Source organism: Apostichopus japonicus, chromosome 3, assembly GCF_037975245.1.
Source record: "Apostichopus japonicus isolate 1M-3 chromosome 3, ASM3797524v1, whole genome shotgun sequence".
NCBI classification, from domain to species: Eukaryota; Metazoa; Echinodermata; class Holothuroidea; order Aspidochirotida; family Stichopodidae; genus Apostichopus; species Apostichopus japonicus.
In genome coordinates this window covers 15,156,097-15,171,500 of record NC_092563.1, presented here as the reverse complement: position 1 = coordinate 15,171,500, position 15,404 = coordinate 15,156,097, and the positions used below count along the sequence as shown (strand labels likewise).

At 36.9% G+C, this 15,404-nt stretch overlaps 1 protein-coding gene across 3 annotated transcripts in view; it reads left to right on the top strand.

The window, feature by feature from the left end:
- Positions 1–15,404, top strand: part of LOC139964542 (1-phosphatidylinositol 4,5-bisphosphate phosphodiesterase gamma-1-like) — a 91,586-nt gene that overhangs the window by 56,559 nt on the left and 19,623 nt on the right. For 2 of the 3 annotated variants that reach the window (XM_071966185.1, XM_071966194.1), the window contains exons 13-19: positions 3,618–3,738; positions 4,677–4,762; positions 5,384–5,521; positions 7,160–7,221; positions 7,885–7,998; positions 9,339–9,523; positions 11,834–12,046. In XM_071966185.1, the coding sequence (XP_071822286.1) occupies positions 3,618–3,738; positions 4,677–4,762; positions 5,384–5,521; positions 7,160–7,221; positions 7,885–7,998; positions 9,339–9,523; positions 11,834–12,046 (919 nt within the window). Of the gene's footprint in view, positions 1–3,617; positions 3,739–4,676; positions 4,763–5,383; positions 5,522–7,159; positions 7,222–7,884; positions 7,999–9,338; positions 9,524–10,604; positions 10,806–11,833; positions 12,047–15,404 lie in introns of all 3 variants that reach the window. The other variant, XM_071966203.1, reaches the window with a different exon arrangement.

Sequence of the window (15,404 nt, the reverse complement as noted above, 5' to 3'; positions counted from 1 at the left end):
TGGTGGAGGGGGGGGGGAGGGGAGGCCAGGGAAAGCTCTCAGGTTACAGATTGATGTCACGAATGCAGAGAATGGATTGCAACTGATGGCAATGTTTCTGAGCTTTACCTGGAAACCAATATCTGCGATCAACATATGATAAATCACAGGTGAAGACAACAAAAAAACATGTGTGAAAAGCCTGCTCGTTTGGGACCAATTTAACACATGAAAACCATATCTTTTCACACATGCTTTAAAAACGTACCTAAGAATTTGGATTTTGACACATGTGACAAGGTGATGAAATATTCGTTTCCATATGGGCCAACTAGGGAAAATCCAAGACAAGACTTAAACAATTCATAGATTACTTGGGTTATTTCTGTGTCATTCCTTAAAAAAAACCTGTGTTTTTGATTCCTTGCCGAAGGCCGAAAGGAATCTATGCGATGGTGATGGCGTGTGTGTGTATGTGTGTGCGTATGTGACGCTTTGCTTGTAAACACGGTATCTCAAGAAGTTAAAGTTGGATGAACTTCAAACTTGGTGTGTAGGTAGCCCTTAGTAAGTAGATTATCCCTATTGTTTTTCATGGAGTTCAAAGGTCAACAGAGGTCAACAGAGGTCAAAGTCTGAAAACCTTGTAAGCACAATATCTCAAGGAGTAAAAGTTTTTGGAATTTCAAACTTAGTATGTGGGTAGCCCTTAGTGAGTAGATGGTCTCTATCTTTTTTCATGGAGGTCAAAGGTCATTTGAGAGGTCACCAGAGGTCATAGGCGGAAAAAAATTGTAAACACGGTATCTCAAGAAGTACAAGATGCTTCAACTTGAAAATTAGATTGGGGATTGACTTAGGATAGCAGATGATCCCAACTCTTTTTCAAGGAGGTCAAAGGTCATTTAGGGTCACCAGAGGTCAAAGGCGGAAAGCCATGTGAAACGTGATATCTCAAGCAGTAAAAGATGCATGAACTTTAAACTTGGTGTGTAGATAGCCCTTGGTGAGCAAGTAACATCTATTGTTTTTCATGGAGGTCAAAGGTCATTTGGGGTCACCAGAGGTCAAAAGTTAAAAAACTTGTAAACACGATATCTCAAGAAGTAAATGATGCTTGAACTTTAAACTTAGTGTGTTGCTAGCCCTTGGTGAGCAGGTAATCCCTATGGTTTTTCATGGGAGGCAAAGGTCATTTGAGGTCACCAGAGGTCAAAAGCTGAAAACCATGTAAACATGATATCTCAAATAGTAAAGTTGCCTTGAGCTTTAAACATAGTATGTTGGTAACTCTTATTGATTAGATGATCCCTTTTATTTTTCATGGAGGTCAAAGGTCATTTGGGGTCACCAGAGGTCAAAAGTTAAAAAACTTGTAAACACGATATCTCAAGAAGTAAAAGATGCTTGAACTTTAAACTTAGTGTGTTGCTAGCCCTTGGTGAGCAGGTAATCCCTATGGTTTTTAATGGGAGCCAAAGGTCATTTGAGGTCACCAGAGGTCCAAAGCTGAAAACCATGTAAACATGATATCTCTAATAGTAAAGTTGACTTGAGCTTTAAACATAGTATGTTGGTAACTCTTAGTGATTAGATGATCCCTGTTATTTTTTATGGAGGTCAAAGGTCATTTGGGGTCACCAGAGGTCAACGGCTGAAAACAATAACTCCCATTGACAGGGTCTGACATGTTTTTTTTTATAAATATGCTCATTTTAGGAGATACAGGGCAAAGAAAAAAATGTTTGTCAATATTTTAATATATGATAGAGCTCTGTGTGCTCTATAGACGAAACTAACTCCCACTTCGATCGGACACCTGGTTCTTAAGTTATGAGGTGCCAACGGTTGGATTTGATACCTTTTTAGCAATAAAATTGTGTATGTACATTGGAGTGCATAACAATTTTAGGATGGAGTGCACTTCATCAAGGGGAACATTTTTCATAAAAACGTATCGCCATCCAAGGTCATTCAAGGTTGCTTATGGGCAGAAAACTGTCCACTTACGTTAATTTTTGCAACAACTTCCAGAGACGAAGTCTGACATGGCTGAGGTATTGGGACATATTGTGAATGAAGTAGGTGCACGTTTTACTAAATAACCGTTTTGTAATCCAAGGTCACCAAAGGTCAATTATGGCTCTTGGGGGCAATAACTTGTGAAACTCCAACTGATGGGGTCCGACATGGTTTTTCATGTTTTCCATGAAGGTCAAAGGTCACCACAGGTCAAAGTCTGAAAACCGTGTAAACACGATATCTCAAGAAGTAAAAGTTGCTTAAACTTTGTATGTTAGTAGCCTTTGGTGTGCTGATGATCCCTAGTGTTTTTCATGGAGGCTAATGGTCATTTGTGGTCACCAGAGGTCAAAGGCTGTAAACCTTGTGAAAACAATATCTCAAGAAGAAAAGTTTCATGAACTTTAACTTTGGTATGTTGGTAGCCTTTGATGAGCAGATAATCCCTATTGTTTTTCATGGAGGTCAAAGGTCATTCAAGGTCAATTGTTGGTTATAGTCAGAATAAGTAAAATTATACAGAAGTAAAGTTTGTTTGACCTTCGACCCTCTTTCATAGATATGCATTACTCAATTCTGCAAGATTGCCATTTCTGCTCAGCATTTCAGATCGTTAGAAAATCTTCTACCTAAAGTTTATTATCATATGGGCAAGGAATCACTAAGTCTTTTGACTTTCTGGTTCTGGAGTTACTTTAATAATTTCCACATTTTTAATAGCTCAATTGAATTACTTTGCCAAAAGTTGCCACAGATTCTTGTTTCAAACCGTGTCATGAAATTTCCCTATTTTGTATCAGGAAATAAAAAACCCGGTGATAATGTGTTTCAAAGGGTGATAACTGGTTTAGTAAGTTCCTGGCAATGTGTGTTTAACATTTTCATGCCAAATCCGAGGAGATTTTCCAGGAATAATCGAAGGATTCCACATGCAAGTTTGGAGCTGTGAACTATTTTGTTTGTTTTTTTTTGTTGAATGACAAATCCGTACACACGGTTGCATAAAATGTGAACACTGTACTTCCAGGGGTAACCATCACACAAATTCTAGGCAGAGCTCTGTAGCTGATTGCACACGAAGCATAGGCCCACTCATGCATTCCAAGCTGTTTGTCAAGGACAAAATTGTGTTCTATGACATCCGCGAATGTAGTGTTGTTTGTTTTGAAACAAAATAGTCATTTGAGGTGTAGAGTTTATATTAAACAATGAAAAGAGAAGGCTTAGCATCAAAAATTAGTCAAGGTGTGGTGAGTAGACAGCATTGTTATTTTAGCCTTTAAGTAGAATTCATTAGTCTTCTAAATGGTTTGTTTGCTTTCAAAATCAATCAGGGGAATTTATAATTTGTCCCTTCTTTCTAGCTAGAATCAAAAACCTTTTGAAAATTGCGTGCCTGTCATGGATGGCTTGATGACAAAAATAAAACCCAACCCAAAAAACTGCTGTTAACCTTTCAATTAATACTGCAGAAATGTAAATACCTTACATCATATCACTCTGATAAGGTTATACTGACTATAGTGTATAATGTATGAAAATAATTGTCATAATTAATAAACTCTGAACTCTTCTTAAGTCAATTTCTTTTTCCTTCTCTGCTTGTTTATCACCAGTTGATTGCTGGGATGGTCCCGACGGTCTTCCATACATCTACCACGGTCACACTCTTACTACCAAAATAAAGTTTTTAGACGTTTTGAATACTATCAAAGAACATGCCTTTGCAACTACAGAGTAAGTGAAAGAAGAAAAATTGACTGCATACCCGGGTATGCATTTATCAAAATGGATGTTTTATGAGTATTATAATTATTGACCTGACTTTCTAATTATAGGTAAACAGTAGTGAAGGAAGGAACAAATTTATCAAATGATTGATGGTTTGATGGATTGATTGATTGAATGGAAGAAGGAATGAATAGAATGAATGAACAAAGGATGAATGATTTGAAAGATGGATGGATGGAGGGATGGATGAATTAATGGGATGGGATGGGATGGGATTTATTCGTTCGTTCGTTCGTTTGTTTATTAGAATAAATAATAGATGAAATGAATGAGTAAGTTATGAATGATCGATTGATTAATTTTTTATAGCTTAAAATGCTTGAAAACATAGAAGAATAGAAGGAATGGATGGATGGAATGATTGAGTAGATGGATGGATGCGCTGTAGTGAGGAAGAAATGAAGAAACAACCAAGCGGAACAAAGGAATTATACCCTGTGTTCAAACGGTGACGAAAGTTACTGTTAATTTGCTGGTTCTGTTGATAACATCAAATGTACTATTCACCAAAAAATTCAGGGCATCAACAGTGAAGTTTGATTCTAGCATTATTGTCACAACCAGATTATTACAAATTTCAGGTTAAAAAGCCAACTTCATTTTTTTCTCAAAATAAATTTATAGATTCAAGGCTTACAAAAATTTCCAATGCAAATGATGTACCTACCACCGTGGGCTGCAGTTGTTCTGTTTCCAAGTGTTTAGGGAATATTTACTTGCTTTTTGTAGAAATGAACAATAACTTCACAGGTTTTGTATGTTAATGGTGCTCAAACAGGCAACTTTCTCCAAGGAACTTGACTTTTAGGATTCAATGCTTCTTTTTTTAATTCTAGATGTATTGTAAAAGAATTAAATAATTTTTTTTTTCAATTCATCTACAGTTTTCCAATAGTCTTGTCTATTGAAAACCACTGCACTTTAACTCAACAGAGGAATATGGCGCATTACTTCCAGACCATATTTGGAGGTATGTGAACAAAGTTAAAATTATCCAATTAATGAAAAATTTAATATCTTTGTGAAAAACCCAGAGGTATTAGAAAGTTAAAGGTATAGACTGTGTTCCCTGATGTTTCAGGTCAGATTCTGATGCAGGCTTCTCTATCATGTTGATACTGTTTTGTCTTTTCATGTCACCCCACCCCCACACCCCACCACAACCTCCCTCCATCACTCCTGCCACTCCAACTCCACATCTTAATAAGCAGCTTTTCATTTTCATAATCTTTCAATGCTGATGAATATTAAGATCCCATATTGTGATTTATCTTGATTATGGTCATTATCCTTGCCATCATCATCTTCCTCTCCCTCCTTTCCCCCACCCCCACCACAACCTCCCTCCATCACTCCTGCCACTCCTACTCCACATCTTTAAAAGCAGCTTTTCCTTTTGATGCTGTTGGATACTAAGACGTGATTTATCTTGATGATGGTCAATGTCGTCATTACCATGGGCACCCTGAACATCGTTGTCAACCTACTCGGCCTCGATCTGATTCACCTGATTCGTTGTATTCACTCTCTCTTCTTTTTTTGGTCCTCTGGATGATTATATCATCTCCTGCTCTTGCTCTCTCATTGTCAGACGCACTTCTCACTCAGCCGATTAAGAGGGACGCTACTACTCTTCCAAGCGTCAATGAACTCAAGGGTAAAATTATGATCAAGCACAAGAAACTGCCAGACAGGAATAGTGAGGTGTTTACAATACGAGTAGAGGAGGGTAAGTGATTGAAGTTTCCAATTTAGTATATTGAATCTCTGTCTCATTTCCCTTGTTATGCGTCGTCTCAGTGTAGTGATTCACTTGTTATGTGTCGTCTCAGTGTAGTGATTTACAACTACGGTTGAAAGCATTTAAAGGGGAAGCAAACCCACCCGTAATCTGTATCTTATGTGATAGAGATACACAAGATGTACAACTCTCGCAAACTGCTAAGAAAAATGTTGTTTCATTTGGGCAAATATCTATCATGGCTTAAACATCATGTCTTTGGGGCATGCAGGGGTTCCTATTCCTTGATGTCATAGTAACTGTATAATGTTAAACCCTATTCTTGGGCATTTAGGGGTTCCTATACTTGATGTCGTAGTAACTGTATGATGTAAAACCTTATTCTTGGGCATGGAGGAATCCCTGTTCCTGATGCCATAGTGCCTTTAGGATGTAAATCCTTATTCTTTTCCGACTGTTTCTTACTTTTTAAGATTTTAATGGTGAGACTCAGCTGATACCAGATCCCCCGTAGTGAATTTAGGATTTAATTCATTATTCTTTCCCTAAGTTTCTTGGGTTTCTGATTTCAATGGTGAGATTTAGCTGATACCTGATGTAGTAACTTTAGGATGTAAAACCTTATTCATTCCCTAAGATTTTGGTTTTCCGATTTTAACGGTGAGAGTAAGCCGATACCTGATGTAGTAAACTTAGCATGTCAAATCGTAATCTTTCCCAATTTGAAATTCACGCACAAATTGGGGGTCACTAATATCACTTTTAGACTTGCTCAAGTCAGTTATTATTAGAATGACATTTTATGATCATAAGCCTCTCTGTCACAGATGGATGAGTCAATGAATTGGGTTTTGCATCTCCTTCAGCTACATAATGTCAGAAATAGACATACATTACATCATGAAAGCCATTTAATCATTCACACGTTCATCTTAAGTGGAGCCAACATCTTTTATAGTTGGCCTATATACAAGGACACTTTTTCTCTCCCAAAAACAAGTGTGTCAATATGTTTGCCCATGACATGGGATTGTCTTTCAGCCCAGGGAGTGGTTGCCATAGTTACTTTCATTGCACACCTCGACTGGTTTTCAACCGGAACCGGAACGAGAACTGCCAGATGAATTTTGATGGCTCAATTTGCATTTGAATTCATTGCTGTTATCATTGCACTGAAGACTGACATTACATATACATACCCACAGAATCTACATAGTTACTGCTTAGTGGTTTGGTCCACCTTATTTATCGCATCTATGATAAATGGATTGTAGGAAATTGAGTTGGAGTGTTACAGGCAAATAGGTTTAGTTCCCCTCAAGTCTGCTGGCTAAGTCTTCAAAATCTACCAACTGCACTAATAAAGGAGAGCATATGAACTGCCCCAGTCGAATCTGGTCTGGGCTATTCCATTTATCATATAATTACTATTTTGGTATTTTTAAGCACTTTTCAAGTTTTTGTCTCTCTGTCACATTGTGTGTCAGATTGTGTGTCAGTCTGTTGACAGAATGAGCAAGGCTATTTTGAAGTATTTTCACTTTAATTAAAGCTATGCATTTTATTCTTTTCCCACCGTTTCATTTTTTCTCTGTTTTCTGTTCTTGTTTTCATTCACTCATCAAGCCACGGAGCGAGATGTCAGCGACGCAATCAAAAGTGGTCGTCTCCTTCTACGAGACATAGATGTAAGTTTTATTGGAGTGGATAAATTATGTATATATATGTATATGTATATATATGTATATGTATATATATATATATATATATATATATATATATATATATATATATATATATATATATATGTATATACTTAATTTATTCATTTATATCAGCCTGAAATGATACTAAGCCTTTTGTTGGCAGGGCCAGGTCTGGAAAATTCAGGCTATTTACCGGTTAAATGCCAGTGAATTTTGGCGTTTGCCAGTCCAAAGAAATGCACCAGCACCATTTTGCTGTATTATATTAAATTTATGATATTTTTGTATTATTTCAAAGAAGATGCAACTTGGATTTTGATTTTAGTTAGTTTGAAATCTTTATGCACTGACATTTTTGTAGCAAGTGGGTAAAAATTGTCAAATTCTAGGCCCGAGGGCCGGACGATATTTTTCCCGAAAAGAGACGATTGTCACAAAGATATATGCAAATGAGAACAACATGACAGCTGTTTAATTTCAAAACTGTATGTAAAACCAGTTGGATGCAGGAATATAAGATGTATACTGCCCCCTATGTCCATTTCAGTCTCTGGCATCACGACGCCTATGTAACGCACAGTGTCAAATGATCTTTTATGTTTTATGTTGAGAGGTGATTAATTTCATCCATTTTTCGTAATGCAGCAAGAATGGAAACCTCACTACTGTGTTCTCACCGAGCAGCGCCTTCTCTTCTCTCCCGTCTCTGATAACATCGATAATAACGACGACGATGACGACACCAGTCAACTGGGAAACGTGAGTCTCATCCTCATTTTTTGCGAACCCCGTCAAATGCTGAACTGCATCGAGTACCGATCCAGATATGGTTACAGATCATCAAACTAAGATGATAAATATCTAACATTTTGCACTCAAAAAAATTTACTACCACTGAGTGATAATAATAATAATTTATTCTTATACAGCGCTTTACATCAAAGAATGATCTCAAAGCACTTCACAAAATTGCATAAAATATTACAACTTAAAATAATTACAGCTTAAAAATATTACAGCCAATATTGCATCCTAAAATTTACCAAAAATAATTATCCTAACAATGATTATTAAAGCAATAAAATTCAGAAATTAAAGACGAAAGCAATAAAATAAGACAGCGTACAATAAAACTAAATTACTAAACTATTACAGCCGAAAAATTAGTAACAATAAGACTATCAAAATATAACAGAAAATAGATTTGAATAAACAGCAATCAAAAGATGGCAAGATGGAAACACAAACAATATGACTGGAGGTTTAAAGTGAATAATACTTTCGAAAAAGGTAAGTTTTAAGAAGTGCCTAAAACATTTTACCCGTTTTTTTTTGGGTAAATTGGTAAATGGGATCTCGAAATAACTTTGTTTCATCGTGGCTGTGCTGCAGTAGTGATCTAGTAATGGGGTGCCTCCAGCTCCCTCAGTATTTGTGAAAGCTGTCGGACGCTACAACACATCCTCTTCTGTGGAATGGGGGACGGTAAAGTGGCCTATTGGGAGCTGGAAATGGATGAGACAATTACACCCCTGCCTCGTAATTCTCTAAACCCTCATCGAAAAAAGAGAAAGCTTGGTATAAAGGGGGTGTAAATCCTATATCATGACATGGATAGAGTTTGATTTTGTCTTCATTTACCCCTTGAGATAAACTATTTAAACTATTTAATGTGATTGCATTCAATTCAGCCTTGAACAATTCTTGACATTACTGACAAGTTTGAATTAAAAAGATGGAAAGTTGTTAGGCCAAATGGCTTCAATTAAAATCTTCATTTCAGTGCAAACTGCTGCATTAAAAGGTTTTAACTGTGTTGTATCAATTGACAACCCTAAATAGTGCTTCTCTTCTCCCAGTAATTCCATAGTCTTGAAATGTACACAAAAAAAAATATGCTTTCTCCATCTGTTCACTGAGAAGAAATAAAAAAAAAAAGTGGGGGTGTGGGGGGGGGGTTGTCTTGATTCAGATTCTTTAGAAAATTTACTGTGTAAAAAAATTGTATCTTCATGTGTATGTCATCTACTTGAGATTGGATAATTCTTAACTCAATTAATTGTTATTATTATTTTTTATTTCTTTATTTTTGTATTCAGAATGCGACCCCTGATGATGAGCTTCACTTCTCCGAGCCTTGGTTTCACGGGAAGATCGAGAAAGTTGGTGATTTGCAACCACGTGTGGTGGCAGAGGAACTGTTGACCAAATACCAAAAGGGAGACGGTACTTTCTTGGTGAGGGACAGCGATACCTTTAAAGGGGATTATACTCTTTCTTTTTGGTGAGCAACATTTTCCAACTATTTGATTTGGAATTCCTTTCTTTCTTTCTTTCCCCCTTATCTTATTCTTTTCTTCTCTTGGTGTTCGAAGAATGGAGTAGTAGCCGCTGACCGATAAACATTGTGCTCTTTATTTTGTCAATGACTTGAGAACAGTTTGAAATTTGAAAACATCCTTTAAAAAATCCTTTTCATTACAATTGCAATTAAAGTGATTGGATTTGTTTGATTGGTTATGGCAAGTTGATGGGTGTCTGTTGGGGGTAGAGAGGGGGGGGGGTTGGGGCAGGGCAGGAGGAATGAGGTGATGGAGATACTTTGTCAAGCTTGACCGCTCTATAAAAAATATCACTTGTACCTTCCTTTTTCTCCCTTTTGAAACAAAATAAATTAAGTAATTATTTGCAGTAAGACCCTCTCATTAACAGCTCTGCATATTGAGGGGGAAAATGAAGGACATTGAAGGCATTTTTTTTCATCATTTGACTGTTTTGCATAAAGTTTACCCCTTGTTAGTTATTCAAACAATACAGCCCTGGCAATCGATCAGCAATATGCACTTTGATGATGGTTGGGGGTTGTGTCCCCGCCCCCCCCCCCTTTAAGTGATTGCGGTAGCAATTGTTGACATTCAAATAGTCAAATCTTAGAGTAAGGAATCAGAAAACTAGCAGAAATCAGAACATCTCACACTCCCCTTGCCATAGTCAAGAAGAACTTATCTCTTGTCTAAAGCATTTTGCTGATATTTAACTTCTTTTTTCTTCTTACTTTCTTATTTCTGCTTTGTAATTGTTTTACTTTCGTAGAGTGCCTTGGGCACCTTGTCGTTGGGATAAATTCTCATCCTTATTATTTCTATTATTAATCTGAAGTATTTTATCCCCTCCCACACCCATCGCCCCCTCCCCACTAGAAATATACTTGAGTCATCCTCAAGAGGTGTGCTCATACGTGGAGGTAGGCAAACAGCCCAAAATGATGTATTTTCTCTTTACTCATGAAATATTCATCATAAGTAAAGTGTCATATCTATTTGTAAAAATCAAATATCATTCTGGTGGCCAAAAAATGTACAAAGGGCTCAAGGCAGAGGCAACCACTGCCGTATCAAGTCCAAGTTGGAACGAGGGCAGCCTAAGTACTTTCTGGTGGAACACAACTCTTACGACAGCCTTTATAGCCTGATCAACCACTACCGTCAGGTGCCCCTACGGAGTAGGGACCTAGAGGTACGCCTGACCGAGCCCGTCCCCCAGCCTCAGGTCCATGAGAAGCAGGAGTAAGTTCGAGCAATGGAATGTCATCGCATGTCACTTTGTTCACATCTGGTGGAATCTGTGCTTATACTTTTTTAACCATCTAACCCTGTTGTTTCCTTTCATAACTGGAATATAATCTCCCCCGTTTTTGGAACTTTTGTTTTTGTTTTTTCTTTTTCAATTTTGGTTTGTTCATCTTTCTTGTTTTTTGTTCACAACATTGCTCAAGGTGTGATCGGAAATGCCATGATCGGAAGCTCTTTGCAGGATTAGTGGGCATGGGTTGATTCTCAGCATCAATATAACCAAAGGGTGGAGGAGGCAGTGAGGGGTGGGGGGGGGGTTCGAGAGTGAAATTTAAAACATCCTCGAATAAAAAACTTTGAAGCTATTTGTCCAAAATGTTCGGGTTCTGCCACAACCACATTGTATACAACTCTATTTCTGTTAGTAATTCGTAACGAGTTTTGAAACATAAATTATTTAAGGTAATATCATGATCGCTGCAGAATTGGTCCAAAATGTTTCGTCTTCCAATAGGCTCATTGTTAAACCAACTTTATCAGGAAGGTTTTTTTTACCTGCAGGCTTCAAGCCTTGGATTTTTCGATCAAAAATCTTGAGCAATTGTTTGTAGTAGTATAATTTGCATGTTGCATCAGGCTAAGAATCACAGTGCAGAGGGAAATTTCTCCATTTACAAAACTAAAAATCATGTGGTTTGTTTTATACGTAAAAGTAGAAATGATGGTTTGTTTCCTCTGGATTGATGTGCAAAGTTTTTTGAGAGGTCTGGTTACCTTAAAAAAAATTAATCCTTACCTGCACTGTGATCTAGCGTATGTTTTAAAATGCATCACTGAACATGTTTTTGCTTATGACCTTTGTGTTTGCTTGTATGCATCATGCTACTAATGGAAAGCATTGTGTCCCCCCCCCCCCCGTCTCTACACGGCTGGTTTTTCCTCTTTTTTTTTTATAACCTCCACCATCAGATTTGTTACTTTTCTCTCTCTTTCTCTCTAATTACGTCTCTCTTAATAATCAGGACTAATGACCAAAATGTGCGCAAAATCCAACACGTCCACATCAAGAAGCGAAATGTCAGAGGGCAGACCGTTTTTTCCGTCTCAAACTCTGCCCGCTTTGAGAGCCTTTACAGCTTGATTATGTATTACCGTGAACACCCACTGATCGGAGCAAACGTGAGGACTTGCCTGACCGAAACCGTTCGGCAACGAAACAACCACGAAAAGCAACAGTGAGTTCCAAAAACAAAAGTGAAGAAGGAAAAAAATATTGCCCTAAAAATTCATCTGCTAGAAATGACCAAATTTTACCCAAATATAGTTTCATTAGCATAGGAGGGGAAAGTGAGGCTTCTGTTTCACAGGATTTCTCGTTAAAAGTTGGTTTTGGCAACTTGAAAATTCAGTGTTGTCATCCTGGCCTGAATTCATATCGACGACGGGAATTTCGAAGTAAAGCATCGCTCTAGTAAAAACGTTTTGAACGATGTATGAGTTCATTTCTCATTTGTTATTTTTAGTAACATTAATAAAGCAGAATTAACCCTGAAGGGTTGTTGTATGCAGGTAAATACTTTGACATTCATGTTTATATGAATAAAATATGAATAAAATGGTGTAGGTGTGGCCATAGCCTATAACTACCAATGACCTCACTACTGCAAACTGGTTCAACTACCATCTGCTGACCAACCGCAAGAGATATATTTGACCCGCTGCTTGCAATTAATTTTAAGAGTGGACCAAGCCACCCAGCGACTATAAGCCTTCTATCAACTATACCGACTCACAGCCCCTTTGGCCGCTTTCGCTTTGAGCATGTGTTTTAATCTCTTCACTGTAACAATCTCTAAATTGATCCAAAGTTTTATTACATCAGATTCCGCTTTGAAGGAGTTTTGATAGTTTTGTGGAAATATTTTGGGAAGAAAAAAAGGGGTCTTTTTTACAAATTTCCTTTTTCTTGAAAGTTAAAAAGGAATGGTGATTAGATGATGAAGCTTTTGTTACAAATCTGTGACAACTGCACAGAAGGGTGGAGATTTTAATTTATTTAGCAATAAACACAAATTCCCATGTGATAGGAGTCTGCTTACTATGCAACTAGGTGTTTGCATCATGTGCCCTTCCCCGACCCCAAGTAGAAGGGGGACACAGATTTATAACGTCATTAGTCGCACAACATATGTTTAACTTCCGTAGAAAATTTTATTAACTTCGCAAGGGTTATTGAAGCACGCCTAGGTCTCCTACACTTTGCATAGCTATTACACCCTCAATTTACCCAAATTTTAGGTAATAAAATGTTGGGCAGGAGTTGTTTGTTCCATACATGGATAGGGCTAGTTTCAAGTGTTAAATCAATCTGATAACCTGATTTATAAAGATCACTACCTTTTCGACCCTTTATTTCTTTTTTGTTTGCCATTGCAAATATTGGCATGAACAGATTCTAATGAGTATTATGAAATAGAAGTACAATATCTTTATGTCTTTCTACTTACATCTTTTCAAGGGACTAACATAGTAAGAATTCTCCGTCGTTTTCCCTTCAAAATTTAACGTCAGTTGAAGAATTAAAGAGAAATTAAGGGAGCAATTTCTCTGCCAATTTTTGGTCCTTCCATTTAGGATGTATTTTTGTTTGTTTCATATTTGGCTTTGCAGTAGCATTTGAAAATTGCTTTCAAAGACAATTCCAAAGCAATGGAAAAATTGGTGGTGGGTGGTGATTTTTCAAATTTGAAAATATCATTTCTCAAGCAAACATGGTGGGGGGTACAGCTTGTTGACACTTAGCATAAACTCTTAGAATTCTTTTTGAAGGTGAAAAACAAACAAAAAACTGTGGAATTATGTTGCAGAATGGCTTTCTTCAAGTATAGAATCGCTGTCAATTTACTATACATGCTAAAGATGATGTAATTCTTTTTTGCATAATGTACTGGTTCCTACTAGGGTGTCATGGAAAAACATGTAAAAGGGGATGAAAATTATGATTTCCGTTGATTGATGTGACATAAGTTAAGGAAAGATCATAAAATAACGATTGGCAAACCTTCAGCAGACATAATTCATAACAAATCTTTCATCTTTTTGAGGTATAATATTTGTCCATTTTTGGGATGATACTTTTGTTTCTACTCTTATGAAAGATACAGTTTTAGTTAAGCCTCGCTTCTTAGCCCTCTCTGCCAATATTTAATATTTTGCTTCTTCTTGACTGGAATTTCCATTTGGTGATGGGTTCTGAAAGGATGTCCTTTAAGGAGTTAGCTTTGGTGATTCTAGATTTCTTTTATTTAGGTAGATGTAGTTGCTATAGGGTCAGTTTAATAAAAACTACCTGGTTAATAAAATTCACAAGTTATAAATTTAAAAAACAAAACAATTGTATCCATATTATCCCAGTTTGCTGCATTTAAGCACTCAGTCATTGATAACTTGAAATATAGCCCAAAATATGCTGAAAGCAATCTCTACAGAATGATGCAATTTATATCAAAGTCCACAGATCTGAATATTTGAAAGTTAAAGGTCTAACTTTAAACTTAATCAAGGTGGGTAGGGATAAGAGCATGACCATAAGGACTGGTATATGAGAAGTGGCATGTCCGTCACACCTGGTAATCTTAACATTGCTTTTACAAATCCCTAAATGTGGGGTATAAAAGAGAACTTGATATAGAGGGCGACATTTGATATCCTAATAGAGGGCGACATTTGATATCCTGACTCTTTAGTATCTGTACAGACAGGGGTGCATCACATGGGTAAAAGAGGTCCTCCCAAGTATCAAACTAAGATGATTTTGCCATGATACAAGCTTTCTGCTTTTTTAACTAATTCCATTAGCCCCATACCGTTTCACCGCTAATGGTGTCTTTCTCATATCCAACCATTTTCACCCGTCACAATAAATTTTCACCTTAACTGGGAAACATTTTCATTTTTAAATCATTGGCTTCTTTCGTACTCAATCACCATACTTATTTCATGTTAATGAATTCTGCACAGGATTAATTTTCATTATAAGAACACATGCATTTTCTTTCCCTTTTTTTTCTCCCCTCGGCATTGTGAAATGAAAATTGTCAAATTGTGAGATATTTTTCCAATTGGCCTCACAAATACATTTCAAATTACATTGCAAGTTAATGTTGCATTAACATTCAAGTTCCACAGTGGTGTAATCCAATATCTGTCTAATTGCCACAAGACATCAACAGAACGCTTCTGTTTTTTATTTTAGTTAACTGTGTTTGTATGTGAAATACAATAACGGCAGAAACTTTTGAAGAGGCATAAATTTGCTTTGTGAACAGAGGTTTAAATGTTGAAGATGTGACCCTATCTCTCAATGAAATAGCATAGTAGTTGCAGAAGTAAAAGAAAAAGAAAAATGGACCACATCAATGTCACAGTCCAGCGACATGAAAATAGTTTGAAATTTATCACAATTTTTCCAATTCTTCCAGGTCAAATTTGACCATTAAACCTTCCACCAGTCCCACCCCCATCCCACTTCTTGCATTTAAGGTATTAATATCCAACCATTGGATTAGCTACCAACCTGCTTGCTTTATTTCA